General features: G+C 34.7%; 1 protein-coding gene across 4 annotated transcripts; it reads right to left on the reverse strand.

Annotated features, from left to right (window-relative positions):
• Positions 1-62: 62 nt before the first annotated feature.
• RBM5 (RNA binding motif protein 5) lies at positions 63-20,585 on the reverse strand. Of its 4 annotated transcripts, none has more exons than XM_039333842.1 (25): positions 20,434-20,585; positions 19,680-19,734; positions 17,488-17,698; positions 16,892-17,053; positions 15,872-15,941; positions 15,357-15,430; positions 13,294-13,377; positions 10,204-10,264; positions 9,987-10,052; positions 9,110-9,270; positions 8,606-8,703; positions 8,097-8,184; positions 7,412-7,489; positions 6,135-6,198; positions 5,657-5,748; positions 5,168-5,246; positions 4,675-4,766; positions 4,038-4,199; positions 3,479-3,625; positions 3,325-3,393; positions 2,992-3,171; positions 2,408-2,482; positions 1,605-1,702; positions 1,393-1,522; positions 63-699 (listed from the first exon to the last, which is right to left on the reverse strand). In XM_039333842.1, exons 2-25 carry the CDS (start codon positions 19,694-19,696, stop codon positions 574-576), a joined length of 2,484 nt encoding a protein of 827 aa, XP_039189776.1. In that variant the 5' UTR covers positions 19,697-19,734; positions 20,434-20,585; the 3' UTR covers positions 63-573. The 4 variants fall into 4 exon arrangements, with proteins under 4 accessions (XP_039189776.1, XP_039189759.1, XP_039189768.1 ...); XM_039333825.1 differs by having other exon boundaries at positions 17,488-17,755; XM_039333834.1 differs by having other exon boundaries at positions 20,407-20,563.
• Between the last annotated feature and the right edge of the window lie 764 nt (positions 20,586-21,349).

Here is a 21,349-nt window from a genome sequence, read left to right on the forward strand (position 1 = left end):
TTTCTACTTATGATTAAATTAAACTTATTCAACCCACATCACAAAATAACCCACATTCTCTATGAAGAAATCAAGCTTGGTTTAGGCTTTATTTCTTTTCAAAAGAAGTCTGGACTGGCATCTAGAATCAAAATCTTCAAAAAATCTATACAAATACGTATCTTACAAAATGTACAGGAAACTGCCAAAAATGAGAACAATACAAAGTAAGCAGAGAATAGCAGTGTCAAAATCATATTAACACTTCCTTAACTGCTCCACAGGACAGAAGTGGTTTTTAGAATACACAAAGCTCTGAACACAACACATTAATTTACACTATTTACATAAATGTATAAAGATGCAGTATCTTCTTTTTAACTTGTTGGGGTTCTTCCAACATGAAGCCACAGTGCTTTGCATTCTATGATCTATCATGTACCAAGGGAAGCAATGCATGCTGGAAGGAAAAGAAAAATTAAAATAGAAGTGATTCCAACCCACAACTAATATACTGCAATGCCTCCAAGGCCTTTGAGGTTTTAACAGTCAGTTTGGAAGAGTGAAATCTTGTGTCTCCAATATGGACAAAACTTATTCCATTTCGGTGAATCGGGCAAACATAGCTTTCCGTACGGCATCTTTGTATGAGTCAGCTGTAGAAACACCGTAAGAACTACCTTTTGCTCCAAGCCCAGCTCCCCTCATTCTCACTTGAGCCTGCAAAAGAAAATAGGTATTTTAGCAGTTTCAAACAGCAGTTGAACACTGTTAGTTTTATCTTGCAAGCTTCAAGACATCAATGTTTGAAGGTGGCATTATTTAAAGTAACTAGAATCTATTTTTTTCAACATTAAGATCTTGCTAGGTCAGTGTCTTCCAGCCTATGGTTTGGAGACCATGCACAGTTGCAAAAGCTAGCTTCTGATCTAGGCAAAAATAAACTAAATTGAAAAGTAACACTATCTAGCCAAATGTAAAGAAAATGAAATTTTACTAGATTTTACTGCAGTTATTTCAGTCACAGTACCTACAAGTGTTATATTGCCAGAGGCTTTGTCATATTGTGGCCATCTAAGCAAAGAAAATAAATGGGAACCACTATTCTAACAGTGCATTTAATGTGTGGATTTTTATCAAGTATCTGGAATTAGAAATCACATTTACTGTCAAGATGTTCCTAAAAATGGTATGAGTGAACAAATGAAAAGTACTCTTAAGAGTAGATTCTAGATTAGGTAATTTCACTGTTTTTCATGGGAATTAAAACATTTCTGTTAAATTATAAGACAATCTTCCACAGCAGTAGCCACCAATCTGGCCGCTGATGGTGGCACCCAGAAGCCAACAATTTTTTTTTTCTAAAATTTAGCACATAATAAATTCAGTGTTCCAATATAAATTTATGCTCACCTCAATGGGGGCTGTGATGCCTTGGCATTTCCTTCCTAATCCTGAACCTTCTCTCCACCCCATGGCCTGCAGCATTTTGTTGCCAATATTGCTATGGTCAATGCCATCTTTTGTGGGCTGTTCATAATTCCTGTAGACAAGCAATAAATAATTAAAGCTAAAAAATGGGAAAAATATTGCAACAGTAATTGTAGTATCCTTCGAATACATACACTGTGCCGGCATCAAACGCTTTTTTTCGCTTTGGTTCTGGTGGCTCTGGGATACCGTATTTCTCACGTCTTTCAGCTGCTCTATCTCTGTATTTCATCTGAAAAATAAATTCCATTTTATCATATTGTTACTCTATTGCTTTGATGTAAGAAAAACATACTGATAACTGAAGAGGGAAAGACCATGTTCGGTAACATTTACTAATAGGAGGAACTTATTAGTACACTAAAAGGGCTGAATTAGAAAATTTTGAACACAGCAAACACAGCTAAGAATAAGGTAAGGTATTTTTTATTGTCATTTTTTACTATGAGCACACTGGCCCACGTTAAAAATGAAATTCTGTTGCCTGCTCTCAAAAGAAAGTATATATCTACCCATACTCATACATAACACATATATACATGCTATATACATTATACACACATACACACATATAAATATTAATCACTGTCCATTTTGATTACATAGCGGAAAGAGGAAACTTGAGAGTTTATTCATTGCACAGTATATAGAGCAGTGTATAGAGCAACCACATACCAGCTTTTGATTGAATAGTTCATCTAACATCTATACCACAAAATACCAGAATGTGTGGTAATATTATCTTTTGCATATCCCAATCAATGCCTAATAGCTCTAAATGTCACAGGCAAGAAATCTTTCTTCTACTTATTTCATGTATATTTTAAGTTTCAGCTCTGAATGTTTGTTTTTCAAATCTATGAATTGTAGCAAAGTTTGTATGATTCTTATGCTTTGAAGGTAACGTCTTTGTATTTATGCTCTTTATGATACCAACCTCTCTCTCACGCATTTCCAAGGCTTCAAGTTCTTGCTCCGATAGCCTAGATCTCCTGTAAATATCCATATTTTGCTAGAGAAAGAATATAACCAATGAACATAAATTAAGACTGATTTAGATAACTAGAAACATTTCTGATGGAGAGTACTCAGACAATATAAACTTGTATTATAAATAAGATAAATTGAATAGTCAAGATCATTAATCTCCACCTATCTATTTAGCAATGTTTTCTTTACTGGTACAATACAATCACGTGTGTAGACTTCTGTGAGTTGCACCCAAAGACTTTCCAGAGCCACAAGCAGCCCAGGACTTCATATTGTGCATTTATAATATTCTCTTCATTCTATAAATGTTGCTTGTTCATTTTATATATTGAAGAAAACTGCAGGGACTTGTCCAGGCAGTGTTTGAGAATCGGAAATGATTGAACCTATCACCATCACTACTATATTCTAGCTGCCTAGTTGCTGAAGAAGTGGCACAAATATAAATCTGTATGTACATTAATAAATACATGAATACATAATGTAAATTTTCTGCAACATAGGATGTATTGATTTGAAATAAGACATTACCTTATGGAGATCAGAAAGCTGCTGATGCCTAACGAGAGCTTCCTTATTGGGAAACTGTCTTCTACATAACAAACATGCTAGCTTTTTCCAATCTGTTAACTTTTCTTCCTCACTCTCCAATCTCTCCAAGAAATCTTCCTCATTGTCACTATCCCCACTGTAAGCAGCAACTAAACCACGCTGTAAAATAACATTGAACATTTGCAGTTAATAAATTACTGAAAGAGCAGCAGAAGGTAAGTAGATTGCTTCAAAGAACAACACAATATAGGATTCCTATTTTAAGCAATTAAAAAAAATCACAAAAGTGAGTGTAGATTTCTGTACACTCACTTTTAATGGATTGTCATCTTCACCATTCTTTATCACTTCTGTTATTATTTGTCTCTCAGACAAGGTGCCCTAGAAAAAGAAGAAACCAGTAAATCAAAAATCTTCATATGATGGATTTCTCTTGCATTTCTTGAGCTAGCAGTCAACATTTTACCTTTTTCTCAAAGAGAGCAAAACCAGCATCTGCTGCTGCAGATTCTCTTCTTTCTTCTTCTCTTGAATTCAGAGGCTGAAAGCTGTTCTTGAAGTTCTCCTTCTGTTTGTTTAAGCTCTTAGCCCAACGTTCCATGTCCTTAGCAATCTGAACATGAAGAAGAGTTTTAATTCAGACTGTGTGTATATTAAACCAAAGTTAACATTTCCACTCCATATATTTCTTTTTCTACCATCATAGCATTTTAGGTTATTTCCACAAGTGTTCTTTGTAAATTATCTGGTGAAAAGACACATATTTGGAAATCTCTACCATAGTAAACTTTTCAACACATGGTTAGAAATAAAAACTATTTTCCTCAATTCAAACAGCAGTATATCTAGCAATTAAATAATATAGTGTCACAACTTTCTAGCTACTCATTGATTGCTTCTCTTTTATTTTACACAAATTTTCTCTTCCAATCTTTTATACTAAATAGCTTTCTATGACTCTTACATAAAAATGAGTGGCCAGTTATATCAAACAGAATATTGAACTTAGCAACTTTAATTATTACCTGTTGAGCAGTTTTACTCTTGGGTTTCTCTTTCTTTTCTTTTCCTTCTTTGGCTGAAGATGTGTTAGTTTGCTGATATGTTGTACCTTCTGCTGCAGGCATGTACGTCTCTTTCTCACCATCCCAGTACAGATACTGTTGTGTTACAGCATTGTAATAATACTGAAAGAAAAAGCAAACTATTTATCTTTCATGCTGAAAAAAATACTTTTACTTTCTAAGTTGAAATGAAGTTGTAAGTTACATTAAGATTGTAATTTGTAGCAGTAATATCTACACCTAAAATGCTACATGAATTCGTATTATTATCTCTACATAAACATGAATTCGTATTATCTCTACATAGATTTAAATTACTTCCGATAATACTCAAAATTAATTTGATGCTAAAGGTCTACTAGTTAAAATGATCACACTGCATCTTTGAACAAAAATATATATTCAGTACAGCAAACAAATATGTCAGAGTACATTGGTTCATGTACATTCTAAACTGTCCAGAACAATGACAGATATGCAAAGCAGATTCTCCCTATTACTAGATCATATAACATAATATATTGACATTTCTCAAGTTTCTGCATTTCCAACTCAAGAGTACTTTTATACTTAAGAAAAAATAAGGAGTGTTGTATACCTGAGAATTTGGGTCATAATATAATCCAGTCACAGGATCATAGTAGAAACCTGATGATTCGTCATACTGATATGTTGAAGTGTCTGGAATGGCTGTAAATTGAATGGATAAATTACTTGGATTAAACTATTGCTTTTCTAAAAAACCAAAAATGTTATCTTGAATTCAAGAATATGAGGAGATGTAACTAGCAGGCGCAACAATACCGATCTGAATGTAGGACAGAGAAACCATTGCCTTAGAATTCTGTAGATTACTGAAACAAATAAGCAATTTTTCTTTACTTCATCCCTCCAATGTCTATTTTACTTTTAGGAAGTAGTTTAATCCTACCCCCCATACTTTCCCCAATCCTTCAGAAAGTAAGAGTCACCCTTCTGGATTTACATTTCAGGGAAACAATAAACTGAATAAATACAAATACTGATTGGTAAAAGGAAGCAACAGTTATTTTCCACTATCCAATGCTTCATCTAGCAGTAGTTAATCTCACCATACTTGGTGCCAGGAATTATACCAGCTGGAGAAGTGGATGAAACTTGAGAACTAGTACTTGGCTGTGCAGCCTGCGTCTGCAGAAAGAAATATCATAACTTAGAAAAACCATAGCATTTATTCAAAAATACATACATTTCCTTAAAGACATTTTAAAGTCAGAATAAGCAATTTATGTTTGTGTGTGTTATTCAGACTTATTGACACTTATGCAAAAATCATTACATTGCAATAGATCAATAGTTTTTAAGTAAACTAGTTTTGCACACGTTAAGACCCACGGTTCAACTTCTACTCAATTACTATCTCAGGCAAGTCAATACATCTTATTCCACAAATCAATACCTGTGCCACCAAGTAGGCAATAGTTATAATTAGAATAATGCTAAAATTAATATGTACATTCATTAAAATGATTTCACTCTGTATTCATGCTTTATTGCTCTACACAACCAATATTTTTACAATAGAAGATGACAGAATTTACCGGCGTATCAGCTGAAGTAGTCTGTTGATTATATAACTGAGGACTCTGGGAAACAACAGCAGCTGTAGTTGTACCAGCAGTACTTGGACCACCTGCCAAAACACAGCTCATTGGATATTCAATGAAAACCTCAAAATCTAGAATAGTACTGCTATTCTAGAGTGCCTAGAGTGTTAGAGTGCCTTGCTAGTAACAGAAATAATAATAAATTTAAAATGATTAGCAATTTCAATTCCTGGGGGGGAGGAGATTACCATTAACTATTATTGAGTACCTGCCATAATACTTCATGCAGACAATTAAAATTAACTCAAATCCCTTAGTTGGGATTTACCTGAAAGATGAATGCTGCTCTAAAGACACTCATAATAAACTATCAATTTACTATTCAAGCCAGAGCTGAATCAAGCCAAGATGCCCGTACAAAATTATGAAAAAAAAACATGTTTGTTTCTGTGACACAAAGAGGAAAAATTACCAGAAGTTGTAGTTGTATCTGTGTCCAATGTTCCCGCTTGATTCTGATAAAACTGCTGATAATCCTGTGAATGTCATGCAATGAATTAAGGTAAAGTTATTGTTTCATGACATGGGATCCTTTAGGAAGTGGGAAAATCCTCATCCCCAAAACAAGTTACACACAAGAGTTAAGAGAAAACATAAAAGCCAAGCTATCCATCTAGAGAGAGGGCAGCAGAGCCCAGGAAAATCAGATGATAAACAACCAATCAAAATAACCCTTCTAAGGTGAGCTTTTAAAAGGAAGGAAACCAGTATAATTTTTGACTTTATTTATGCTTTTCTCTCAGGTGAGAAAAGTTGACTCAAAACATGCAAGCATGCGTCAATTTCTAGAGACTTGGGAACTGGAGATCCAAGAAATATATAGCAACTTAAGAACTACTGTAGTGGAAGTTCAAATTAGACATTTCTCTCTTTTCTAAGTGACAGTTTACCTTGTAATGTTTCCCCAGGAGACGTGGAATGGTAGAAAAAGGTTTTAAAAGGCAGATCTGCAGCACCCCTCATGGGCATGAATATGTAAGCACATCCAATTAAGAATTCAAATCGAGAACAGAAGGATAGTTTCTCCCCCCAATAGATCCTCCTCTTCCAATCATTTTTTTTTTTTAAGTTAAAAGGATGACTATCAGAAAGAAGGCCTTTTTAGTTGTGATCTTCTGGACATATAAATCCACATAAATTCACAAAATACCAACATCCCATTCATGTCAAGCTAAGAGATCGTGATGGTCATCATCATCACCACTATCATCTTGCCTTTTACATTTCTATCATTTCAACCTATTTTTGTTCCATCTAGTTTAGCTTTTTATTTTGACTGGCTTTTATATTGCATTTTTTCATGCTGACTTTGTACTGTTCCTTGTTGGTGGATTTAAAATGTTGTGTATTTTAATAGTTAATACATTTCCTCTGTATTAGTTCTGTATTAATAGCTAGTGCACTTCTGAAATTAACAGAATTCGGCAATCATGTCATACATATAGCAAACAAATAAAATTACTCTGCTAAATTCTCAAAGTTATTGCTATATTCTCATTAGATTGGATACAGGAGAAATTATTTTAAAACATTTGCTCAATTTTAGGAAATTTTACATTGCCTCATCTGCCCAAATTTTCACATGTCGCCATGTTATAGTCCAATCCTCCTAAGAGGTAGTTCAAAGTGTGCAAAACTCTTTCCTCCCGAGAACTTCAAATCCTAGTTTCTAATACTATTTACACATACCTGGGTGTATTGATTGTAACCATCCTGCCCAAGTTGAAGGTAGTTGAAGTCAACAGAGCCACCTTCTCCACTCTGAGGCTATAAATGAAAGAAAATGATTAAATAGTAGATGGAGCAAAGAAATTGTTCACATGGATGCTGCTATTAGTACTGAAATCTTACCTTCCACTAGCATAGAAATTCCTACGTTTTAAGATAGGCACATTTTTAATTTTGAAAACACAGTCAGCATAAAGCCTTAAAGACACCCAATTCTTATCAATTAAAAGGCAAACTGATGAAGCTGCTCTCTAACAACTAGTCTCTCAGGATGCTGAGACCTCAATTTAGCACTTCTATTTCCCTTTTCTTTTCCTAGATATATTTGTAAACAAGCACTGAGCTACAACCCATTACCATATTGACTAAAAAAATGAGATATATTCATATTCAAAGCACTGGTGGATATAATGTCCCTGAGCGAAATGGATGGTTTAGAAATAGGAAGAATGAATGAATGAAATTGTATGTTTGATTTTATCATTCTGTTTTATAGCATGCTAACTCTCACTTTTCAAAAGAAAATAACTTTTGAAAATTAAAATGCAACCAAATAGACCTCATGGGGCCTGGAAGGCCAAGAGAAGAATCTGTAGATGCTATACTGTAGACTCAGGAATCAGGAACTTTATAAACAAATTCCTACCTGGGTTGATGACCACTGAGCAGCAGCAATAGCTGTGCTAGCAACAGAGAAAGCACTGACACGATTGCCATCTGGGAGAAGCAAGTCCCTGAAGAGAAAAAAAGACAGTTAAATCCATTTCATAAACCACATTACTAGAAATCATGAGGAGCTTCAAAACAAAATTACAAGCAAATTACAATGTGCCTCAACTGTTGATAAACTCATTGCACCAGTTTTCCCACTCTATATTTTCTGGCAATCAGAATAGTACTACACAGAATAAGATAAATTGAAGATTTTTGATTCCATTACTTATCCAAATAAATGTTTAATTCCAAACACTTAGCTGAATTTAAATGCTATTACTAAGAAATAGGATTTATACTTTTTAATGAATACACACACAGAAAGACATAAAACTGGTTTTCTTTTTAAAGCTTATTAAGACTGATAAGCAATAAAGCAGCAATTTAAATTCCTAATTGTATTCCATCTGAAGATTTGAAAGACAACTTTAGTATACTCACTTTCTAGCACTTTTTGCAAAATCCACACCAATTGTTTTGCCATCTATTTTCAGAGGTGGCTGAAGACTCTGCAAAATCTGCAACAGCTGAGAAGCATCCTAGGAAAAATAATTGTTGGTATGAGACAAAGTTTAAATTGTTATCTACAACCATTGTCAAAAAGGAATTGTAAGAAAAAAATTCAACTACCAAAAATTCATAAAGAAAAAAACCAGTATAATGTTCATTTATTCATTCAATTCAGGTAAGATTTTGTATAAAGGGAATTCAGAGCTTGACACTGAAAAACACATCAAGATATTAACAATTTTATGATCATAAATTAATAATTATTACACCTATTAAATAATGTACTTATCTTTATCAGGACGATAAACGTTAAGATATTTGATTTCATTACTTATGCAAATAAAAAAGGCGGCACACATCTAAACTGAACTTGAATGTTACTACCAGGAAATACACACAAAATATAATAATGAAATACAATAAAATATACCTCACCATGGCTGAAGACAACTGTACAAAAGCAAAGCCTCTATTCTGCTGGGTCTGTTTGTCTTTAATAAGACGGATATTATTTACTGCCAGTGAAGCATATGGTGACAAAGCTGTCATAATTGATTCCACTACTGTATGAGGAGCTATATTTCTCAGAATAAGGGCTGTGGGAAGATATTGTAATCACTTGTTTAGCCATGATACAATAACATAGAACAGATATACATAAAAGTCTCTAATGCATTGTAAGTAAAGCAAACAAAAACTACATATTTATGAAATTCTGAAAAAGGCCAGATTTACTGATATAATGCAGTTATGTATGTTAGATTATCTACCATAATTCATGGTAGTGCAATCTTTTTTCACACTTCTGAAAGCACAAGTGGGGAAGGACAATCATTTCAATTTAATTAAAATTTTAAAAGAATTAACATGTAACTTTCTTCTCACAAGTTTAAGGTAAATAAAGATGCTCAAAAAACAGTAAACACTAAACACTAAAATTATAAGGAAGGCCTATCTGGTGCAGCTGCTGATTGAAAGAGGAACAAGAGCAATGCTGGGAAGAAATGAAAAATATACTCCAAGATGTGATAATAGAAGCTAATCAAAAAAGAAAAACAAGAGGAAAAACAGATGTAACTGCAGAATTCAGGCTGAAGAGAGAAGTAGGATAAATCAATGTTCTTCATAGACAGAAGTGTCATACTTCCCATAGTCAGGCTACTCATTTCTCCAGCAGCTTTAATTTGATCTTTATCTCTTGTGAATTTGAGTTGTAAATAGCCCCTCTACAAAAGAATCTGGGTTGATTTTTGCATAACACAAAGACATACCTATGGTAACCCATTTTACAATACAGTAAGAATTAACTTACTGTCACAGTAGTAATCCACAGACTGAACAGCTTCTGGTCCTCCAGGTGGCACTTCCTGCTCTGAATCTTCATTGCAAAACAGGTGGAAAAACAAGCTTAATAATCAAGACCTTTGTGTTATGACATCAATAGACCACTACCATGTCAGAAATAGAATTACATGCAGTTCAATTGTCAAATAAAAATGTTTAATATAACTTATTCAAACAGAACTTACCAAATTTATCTGCTCCACAACGGAAGCATTTTAGTCGCCTCCTGAAGTTGTAAAGGCAGCACTAACAAATAAACAAACCCATTACATTTTAGATTATACACCTGATCAAACATTTTGTAGGACAGACCATACCTATATCACTGTTTTTAAAATACCCCATGATGGTGGTTTCATGTCATTACTGAATAAAACTATTAATGTCCATTACCCAATAAGAAATTAAAATAAAGATAACACATTTGGAACTTAAAAGAGAGAGTTTGCTTTGGCACCCATGAGCATGATATCAATTCAACCTCAGTCATATCCAGGACAATAGAAAGAGTAGCTAAATAAAATTAATAGCAAACACCATAGTATCTGGGAATGCTTCCATTCCCGGAGCTACAATTTTAAATATTATGCTCTGCATATTTTTAAGGTCTTCATTACCCAGGAAGCATTCTGAGATATGAGAAATGGTATTACAAAACTATTCTATTTCTAAATTCAATACTCTGAAAACACCTGCAGTATTAAAATAAAATTTCTGCATAAATGGAAGGAACTGGTGTAATGAATTTTAAAGTCTCTCAAGGTATTACTGATTCTAATGTTTTAGACCTTACCAGACCTTAAATATTAATGGTGAGGAAAATGGTGAGGAAAGAGAATTAAGAACTATAACCATGACTTTGATGGAAAACTGGGTGTGAGCTGATCTTTAAGCAGGAATTTATACTTGCAGCAGGAATCCATGCAGCAGAAAAATGTTTCATTCCTGGTTCAAAGTTCAGAAGCTCTTTTTTCTCTACCATTGTTATTCAGTTGCAATACTGTTCATTTTAACTGAAGGGTAATGGAAAGGCTGATGTTTCCCTTCTATATGTGAATGTAAAATTCTAAAATGCTGACCTTTGTAAAAATGTAAGTTATTGCTTATATCTGCTGTACAGGAAACTGAAAAGTTTCTTCTATTCCTTTTTATTTTTTTTCTTTATTGTCAATTCATAAATTTGGGATCAACATTAATCCTATTCATTAAAATCTATTTAAAAGTATATTTAAAACTCTAAGCATTTTTCCAGTGTTCTAAGCTTATAGGTGGGGGAACTTTGAGCTCAAGACAAAATAAGGCACTTCTCTGAATGCCATTTCAAATGTTTTAGCATCTTTTGATTTGCTAAAAAAATATTACAGACCATAGGACGACATGTAACTAACAGAGCAAGTTAAGTTCCATCTTTGGTTTCATTAGCTAAGTAATAATGAGATGGCTCCATTATTGTTGACATCCTTTGCTTACTTCTTACTTTAGCCCAGCTTTTAATAGTTTTTGATACTTTGTTAATAATTACAATGGTTTTTAGGTATTTGCTGATTGTTTAATGTTTTATATACTGCCCAGGTCATTTATTTTGTAACCAGTGCCTTTGTAATTAGATAAAATAAATAGACAAAGGGAAAACCACTTATCCCTATTGCCTATTCATCCACAAAAGTATATTCATACAGGGTGGCAAAGGCCAAGGCAGTCCTTGGAAAAGGCTGGCAGACTGTGTAAATTGGAGGAGGCCAGGGAAAAAAGCTTGGTAGACTTGATGCAGGCCAGAAGCACAGGGGATGGTGGATGGCTCAAGACAGAAAGTGCAGAAACACCCAGGATGAATGGCACGACACGGCACAAGCACAGGGAGGCTGGTATGTGGATGTCATGGTATGAGTGCAGGAAGACCAGGGGATGGATGATGTGTAAAAGAAAGCCCAGGGTGAATGGCACAGCACAAGTATAGGAAGGCAGGAGGAAATTACCACAGCAACTTGCGACTCTCGCTGCCAGCTTCCCCATTGATTTTGTTTGTAAAAAAGTCAGCAAATAACTATCATGATTGCAGGATGCCAAAACTCTAGCTGAGAATAAGCCAGATGCCAAGTATTACATGACCCTGGGGGCACTAGACTGGCTGGCACTTCAAAAACCAATTTTAAGTATCACTTGCTCAGCACCATCAGTTAATTAACAAGCTATTGATAAGCAGGGGCCACCTGTAGGCAAATTTACGGAATTATTTTTCCTCCACTGCGGAGAAAATAGTTTGTGGGTTATCCTATTTGTTGTACTGATTTTACTGATTGATTCCCAAATACATGTACATTATAGATACTAAGATCTGCTGCAGTTTTCAAACTGCCAAATACTACAACTTTGCTTTTTCAGTGTTGAAGACAAGCCATGAGTATGTAGATTTAAGAAGATACTTCAAGTCAATACAACGAGAAGTGTGCTTTTGTTATAACATCACTCATGGGCTATAATGAAGTAAATCTATTGCTGTTATTTTAGATCTGCCACTATGCAGAAAAGCTCTCCAAGCTAATAAAGGATATTCAACTACTACATCCGTTGATGTTATGCAAAATGTAAAATGTTTACAATTTATTTCATTTTTTTATTTGAATGTATAAGCCACCCATCTCCCATGGATTTTTATCTTTTGTAAATGTTTCAATAGTTGACTGGTTAGGTAGCATTATGCAAAAGAACAAAAACAGAACAGCAATTGGTTATTTCAAATTCAGAAGATCAGCATCTTTACTCTAAATTAGTGGTTCTCAACCTTGCTAATGCCGCAACCCCATAATACAGTTCCCCATGTTGTGGTGACCCCCAACCACTTATACATCACCGGGTGCCAGGGGCATGGCCAAAGAAAAGGGAGAAAAAATGGCGGACAGCCTTGTTTGGCGACCCCTGTGAAATGGTCGTTCGACCTCAAATGGGGTCCCGACCCACAGGTTGAGAACCACTGCTCTAAATGAAAAGTTCTTATTATTTTAAAATATCATGCTACCTATAATAATGATCACAATGGCTATTTCCACATTGACACACGTTTTTGTTAAACAATATTTCTTTTCAGCACTTCTTATAAATTGCTTCAGGCTAAGTTTTTTAATATCTGAATTTCTGATATTTTATCCGTTAGTAGAAGTGAATAGTATAAGAATGGCTAATTACAATGGAATCTGTTAAAGCACATTGAGGGAGATGGGCAGTTAGTAAAAGTGTGTACGTGTGTTAAAAAAACACTTTTGCAAACACTACCATACCTTGTTACAAAGCCAGTCTTCAAATTTAGGTCTGGGATTGCTGTAATGCATTGCAATTTGTTTCCCTTGAACCAGCAGTTTTTTCTGCAAAAAAAACACATTTAGTTATTCCACTATCACAGAACATGTATCGATTTTCCCATGGTAGAGCACACTTCGGAGGATTCAGTGCTCATGAACTAAATGGACAAGATATGGGGAGGATGCAGAGAACCAACCACCGCCTCCTACACTCTGCCCATCCAATCCTGCAGGACATGGGCAGTAAGAAAATGGGATGTGCAGTGAAAGCAAACAGAATCAGGGACGGTTGATCAAGCTGCCAAAACTAAGTGCTGACATGGAACCAGGAAGTGTCTCTAAGGAGACTAAGATTTTTAAAGACATAGCAAAACACTGTTTTAAAGTATTAAGTGATTGCTTCACTTCTTTCCCCAAGACTAGAATTTTATAACTTCAAAACATATGAATTGTTTTCAGTTGTTTTCTTCATGATGTGCTCTTGAAAGTAAAATAATTCTTGTCAAGATGCCCTTATACTTCTAAGAAGCTAAATTAAGTCAAGAACTGAACATGTGTTCAGCATGTTTTCTGACTAACATATTGTACAAAAACTTGTTTGGAAAAAACTACCATGCGAATATGAAGATACAATATCCTAATATTTAATAACCAATTTGGACTGCCACTGACTTTTTTGCCAGTACAGTAATGGTTTGTTTTGCTTTTGGTGCCCTTTCATACTTAGCAGAGTACTGGATAAGCTACTTAAATGTATAGAAAGAAGCCAAGTTTCTGAATTCTAAATTTTGTTCCTAAATATCCAAAACCTGTATCCCCTCTAAATCCTGCAAGTCTTTTACAGCTCTTCAGAGAGATGCACCTTCAAATGTGTCCAGGGGTTGTGTATGTTGAGGAAACAATGATCTAATCTTAAAATGAGAGCTGACTTCAGTAAGTCAAATTCTAATAGAAATAGTATTAAGAGCTTAAAAAGATAGAACAGGCCTATGGTGCAAATTTCAACTTTTATTGCTCACTAGGAAAATGAGAAAATGGCCCAAAACTGGAATATGCACACAAACAAAATATGTTGGCATATTTACAATATATCATGTTTGTCTGACAGTTAACAGCAACAGGGCCAATAGGGAGGCTCAACTATTTTTTTCCCTAACACTAGTGTGGTTATGTTGGAGTGGATTTGAAACAGGATTCAAGATGAAAATTGACATAGCTTTGTATATATTAAAATTGTGATTTCATAATTTGCTACCCTAATTTGTCCAGGCATTCATTCATGGACAATTGCATGCTATATAAATCATACAGAACACTTGTTGCATGCAACAATTAATTATTCCTTCAACTTGTATGGTTGGTCATGATATGAACTTAAGAAAAAGACAAAGTCTGAACATTTAATAATAAAAAATAGTAAAATTCACATTAAAATCTTTTTCAGATTTTATAATAAAATAGCTAGTTTTGCTCCTTATATTTTTAGTTTGGTCCAGCAGCAATTCTAGCTTGATAGCAATGTAGTAAAATAGTACTTCTGCTATGAACTGCTGAATTAAAATACCAATATATCAATATCTTGGAAATATACATTTTAATTCTTTAATAATGTCCATGTTTCTTGTTTAGATTTTAAAAGCCGTCCAATGCCTTTTAGAAACATTTTTGTTACGTCGTACTGAAAATGTCTTTCCAGTTAGTTATCTCTATATAATCTGTAAGTTTAATTTTATAGTTATTGATAGCATACATCAGAAAAGTCTTTCTGGCTCAATGCATAATAGGTTTTAAAGAAATAAGTCAAAGATCAATCAATTAGAGATAGCAAACTTTTTATAGAAGGTAAATGGTCAAACTGTAGTTTGGAGCAATGTTATATAATTTTAACAAAATTTTAATATACACAAAGCATTCCATTTTAAGGAAGTTATGATTTTTTTTAAATCAAACCACTCCATTCAGTTTTTTATTTATTCCTTTTTAAAAACTGTACAGACTTGTTCCATGTTCAGGAATTATCTAGACTTTGTGAGTGAAGCAACCTGATTGGCTTCCATCCAGCTGGTAGCATCTTGAAAGTGATAAAACTCCACGAAGGCGAAACCACGGCTTACACCTAGAGACAGCATTCAGATATAGACGGGATACTTGTGTTAGTCAGTTCCTTTAAAACAGGTGAATCTCTCTCCAACTGCTTCATTACTTCATGACAAAGCAGTTTTATAAATGCGACGTCAACTCTGAATTTGCTTCTTGTTTTGCCATGGCAAGGAAACCAAGCTGCATTAATAGGCTACTTGAACGAGATAAGATAACCATGCAATGGATTACTAAGATTTAAGAATCAAATTCATGGTGTTACTTACCGACATGTTTAAATATATATAAAAAATGAAGACTTCTTCTACTACCTATAGCCTTTCAAAAGGCTAAATTCCTTATCCATGGCAAACCTTTCATTTTGTTTTGTACTTGCAGGTGAAGGGGACTTTTGGAAAATGTTTTAGGCCTGGGGAAGAGGAAGGCTGTGCCAAAAAACTAAGGTTAATGCTCTCACCTGTCTTTCTCTTCATCAATCTCACATCTGCAGGCCGAGGGCCTTCACAGGATTCAATGATCTCTCGTATCTATATGCAATTTTAATAATACCATTACTACTGAGCAAAACTACAGAGAAGGAAAACAATGGCCTGGTATTAACATGACTTCCAAAATTTATAATTATTCTAAGTAACTTAGAATCTGAGTTAAGAGTAAGCAAAGATTTCAGAATTAAAATAATCTAGAAATTCTTAGGAAACAAAATCTGTTATGCCATTGTTATATGGTTCAAGATTTATAGGTGCCAATCTTCAGCTATGTAAACTTATCCTTTTATATAGATCATAATCATGCTAAGTGACCAAGTTCAGTATAGTAGTTAAGGAATTAGGCTAGAAGCCACTAGACTATGAATTCTAGTCCCACCTTGGGCATAAAATCGATTGTGTGACCTTGGGCCAATAAATTTTTTTAGTCCTATGAAGCTGGCAATGGCAAATGACTTCTGAGAAAGTTCATCAAGATTACTACAGGCAGTCCAAGAACAGGACACAGCTGAAAGGGGGGGGGCACATGTTGTCCATCAATTTCTAAGATATTTTTAAACAGAGATTTTAGATTTTGACCATATAAATTAGATGAATAAATTCCAGAATGTATGATGCAATGCTCTTCTTCTGAACTTCAATTCACAGCTGCCAAAATAAAAACTTCTAAAATGAACAATCCTGTGAAAATATTGGGAGTGGGGGACTATAATAGGATTCGCACAAAGGATTTCAACAAAACTCTTCCTTTTAATCAGAGGAGTAGGTACCAGCAAGTCTTCAGTTTGGGGGAGGGGAGGAGAGAAGAATCATCATACCTCCTAACTGCAAAACAACTATATGCAAGGCATGGATACTACTTTAAATAATAATTGTTAAACACTCACTTCTGAAATATGAAATAATAAGACACTTTCAGTACTGTACAGACTCTTTAAGAATTATTCTGCAAGTTAAAATGTTAAAGTTAGCAATAAAATGTCACTTACATCATAGTCTGTAACAGTAATAGGAAGTCCACGCAACATGATGGTCTTGCTTTCTTTTTCATCATTTATGTCATTTCTATAATCATGTTCTCCGTAGTCTCCATCAGAATGATAACCATCTTCTGATTTATCGCTATTACGTCGCTCACGTTCATGCTCTCTCTGTTAAATAAATCCAGCAATTATAAGATAGTAATGTAAAACTAACTACATAACTTTATTTTAAAAAATTAAAGATTTAAATGTCGTTGTATCAATATTCATACAATCAGACTAATGTTATAATTAGAAAATATTGTTTTGGTCTACAATGTTTTGTAAATACTTTCTATGATTCATTTAAATATAAAATTTTGACAATGTCATTTCTATACAAAAAGTAAAAACTCCCTAAACTCAAACATGATTGCTAGTGATTATATGAAACATTTCTGTGTAGTCTACTTGGCAACAAGGAGATAGTTTTGTCACTGCTTTCTTCTTCTACTGCTTTCTGGTTAAATCCAACCAGGAAATACACAACTGATAAATTTAGCAAAATAAGGGTATATACTTATTTAACCAAAGTAAAAAAACATAGTAATCAGCTATCTCACCTCAGGGCTGTCATAATCTCTACCATCATAATCTCGGCCATCATAATCCCGACTATCATAATCCCGATAATCATCGTATCTGTCGTTTCTACGCTCCTCACTAGATCTTTTATAGTCAGAATCCCGACGACGGCTTCTGGAGTCCCGTTCATCCCGATCTTCTCTATCTATAATAGATCCATATCTTCCACTCCTTTCAGTTCTGCTCACGCTGCACACAGAGTTTGTAAAGTCAAACAACTCGAAAATTGCAACATCCATGCAAGGACTGTATAATAAAAACAGACAGTCAAAGAGTACTGTATGGTAAAATGAAATCATCATATAGTTGGAAATATTTGCCATTCTTGGAGTATTTAATTATATTTTTCTGTGTTCTATATAAAATGTTTAGCTTTCAAACAACCAAATATGAAAACAGTGTGAATTGTACAAGTATGTGCATCAGAAATAAGCCACAAGCTTGAGAATCTATTTTGTCCATAGTTTTTATCACAATTATTTTATTTGTATTAATAAAATTGCTGATTTCATTAATTTGCATGGGATTTTTTTAAGAGGCTCAAAAAAGTTATTTCCTTGGCCAATTTTTTTACAGTCAGAATGGTTAAAAGCACTCTTCACAGATTATCAGCTCATTTACAATTTCCTAAAAATGAAAAATGTAGGACAAGACACTTATTTATATTTTCTATTCTCATGACTAGGCATTCCAAAAGTAGGAGTGACTTGCTCCATGTTCTGAAGAATCTTTAATATTTTTTAATTCATGCCTTGCTGAAATGGTTAAAATCATCCAGTGAATTTTGTTTTACTGAATATGTAACAGATATAACATTAGCTGGCATTTCCTTCCTAAAATACATGTACCTGTGATATTAAAAGCTTTAGTCATATTTATTAACTGTCATGTTCAAAAGGTATTAGTGTTCTAAACTGCCATGTGTCAGGAGCTTGTGGGAATAAATTTGAAAAATAAAATCCCAAATGACACTTGCCATGTATTTCACTGAATATATCAGAATTAATTTCCAAACATCGTAAGTCCATAATACTGAAATATTATTTGGACAAAGTATCAATGAACAGTCAAAATGATTCTAGAAAAAAACTCAAAATGATTTTGTTCATATCCTTTTATACTAGTTTCATATAATTCTCATAGGCTCATAGTTCCTTGTTAAATACGTGGGTGTGAAACTAAATATATCATTTTCTGTTATCCCAAAGTAATTAGAGGTAGACCTTGACTTACAATCATTCATTTAGTGACTATTCAAAGTTATAATGGCACTGAAAAATAACTGATTTTTCACATTTATGACCACTGCAGCATCCTCATGTAATAAAAATATAGACACTTGGAAACTGGAATGTATTATGATGGCAGCAGTGTCCTAGAGCCATATGATCAACTTTGACAACTTTCTCACAAGCAAAGTCAATGGGGAAGTCAGATTCATTTGTCAGTAACTTAATAATTATAGTGATTCATTTAACAACCATGGCAAGTAGGTTTATAAGGGTCATAAAATGAGGCAAAACTCATTTAACTGTCCTAGCAACAGAAATTTTGGGCTCAATTGTGGTTGTAAGTTGAGAGCTATCTGTACATACATCCTTAGCCAGTATTTCAGCAAGTATGAAATATGCATCCATTTATCAATAACAGTATTACCACTTTATCTTATTTACTCCAATGTATAGATTATCAGCTATTTGTTCTCTTTACTTTTGCGAGATCAATGACGTATGGCCCAAAAGTATAAAAAGCTTTCATTTTTTGATTTATTAAAAACACTTGTCCTTTCCCTAACGCTAGCTCAATGATCTGAGAAAAAAAAACATAAGGTGCTCAGACTGAGAAGAGTTAATGCTCATCATTTCAATGGGAAACATGAAGGAAAACTACTCACTGATGTTGCTTCTTTCAGACTAAGGTAAGAAAATGGGCAGGATATGTTATACTTTTCTCGTCCTGAATTTATTAATACTGAGCTCCTCAATAAGGCTAGAAAGTTTGAAGAATTAGAACACTATAATCGTGTTGTGATGGGAGGCAAACAAATTTAATAAAAATAAAACAAATAAACACTGCAGTGCAAATCAGAACATCAATGCTGAACTATAAGATTCCAATTTTATTTACCAGACTGCCTTCAAAATATAATCTTAAGATCAGTATTACATACCGTTTGTCGGAACCCATCCTCTCGTCTTCAATTCTTGATTAATTAGAATATCAATCTAGAAGTTGTTAAAAAAATCAATGAATAATTCTTTACATAACCTTGCTTTGAAAAATCGTCCCTATAACACCATATATGCTAGTTAAAAATGGCCGTCCATACTTTAAGCCTATGCTGTCTCTACGAAAAAAAAACTTAAGTCAATGAAACAAATTGCCTATATAAAGCAAATCCAGATATGCTCAACGTTTACTTAAGAAGCAGAAGCTCACATAAAAACAGACACTGAGCAAATTAACAGAGAAACAGCCTGTGGTATTACTTTCTACACAAAGTGCAGGGGGCATTTAATGGTGGCTGATTCTCCTCTGCCAAAAATACAAAACCAAAGCACCTAACAAAGACTGGTAAATGGGAAGACAAATATGCGACTTGGAAAGTAGATATGCCCCCCTAGCTTCCCAAGCCCCGAACAAAAGAGGATGGGCGAATCGCCCTACCGATGACTCATCCCTACTGACGAGATCGAACAACGGCGGGACCCGCCCTCTGCAGAAAGTGGACGCGGGCCTTCTTTAAGCGCCCTGGGCTTCTCCGAAATAGCTTTTTTAAAAGGGTCCAAAGCTAATTAAGAATCCAATTGCGTTTTAAGAGCAAATTTATCGTCATCGTTTTGCCAAACACCAAATACCGATTCCTTACAACCTTAGTACTGAATAGCCTTTCTCACCTCATAAGCTTCAGGTTCGGGACTCACCGTGAAGAGAATAACGACTCACTGCCACCGCAGCAGCCGCAAAACTACAACCAAAAAGCGCCACAGTCTCTCGGAAGAGCTGTAAAATGGCGCCGGCGTCGAGCTCACCGTCTTCTACCCACAATTCTCAGCAGCTGCTACCTCCTTCTCCTCCTCCTCCTAGAAGCTTCCAGCAAGCAGCGTACGCAAGCGTCAATCTTTCATTTCGCGAAGCATTCTGGGAGATGTAGTACTTTTGTTTTACCAGCACACCAACGACTGCTAGGGGAAAAGGAAGACCCCGAGAGTAATTGTGATGTTGGTCTTATGTTTGTTTTTGTTCCGTCGGCATAAATCCTTGCCCCTTCATTCTGTCTCAGTATCTGTGCGGTCGCTTGCCAGAGCCGGCCAGGCAGACAACCATCTTATGAGACTGATCTTGCTGGCAATCTCGGCCATTTCATAAAGTTGGCGACGTAATATGAGAGGCCCTTGTGGTAAACAAAGGCATACAGTACTAGGGTGTGACAGATTCTCAACTTGCTGGTTGGATGGTTTGGGCTGTAACTTTTTTTTTTTTATTACAACCATGCGCATTATTATTTGATGCCCGTTTCACCAATGTTGGAACCTCGTTTTGGTGAAAATGAAGTGGCCAACTTTTGCTCATGGGCACAAGCGTTTTTTCTGTTATCCATAGAAACTTTTTAACTGCGTTCAGTGTGGCTGGTTTTTACTATTGATAATTATAACTAGAGCATGACTGGGGTTTTAACATTTAAACCTAGGTGCAGAAACATTTTTTAAAAAAAGTCTGAAAAACTGAATTAATGCCACTCCATGCTTTTGTTACGTGCTCCTGGCTACTTTCCTTCGTGACCAGAGGCAAGCTCGCCTGACCAATAACCAGCCAAGACACAGTGAAGGCCTTTTGTTT

Source organism: Crotalus tigris, unplaced genomic scaffold, assembly GCF_016545835.1.
Source record: "Crotalus tigris isolate CLP2741 ecotype Arizona unplaced genomic scaffold, ASM1654583v1 scf7180000017625.6296891, whole genome shotgun sequence".
Taxonomy (NCBI): Eukaryota; Metazoa; Chordata; class Lepidosauria; order Squamata; family Viperidae; genus Crotalus; species Crotalus tigris.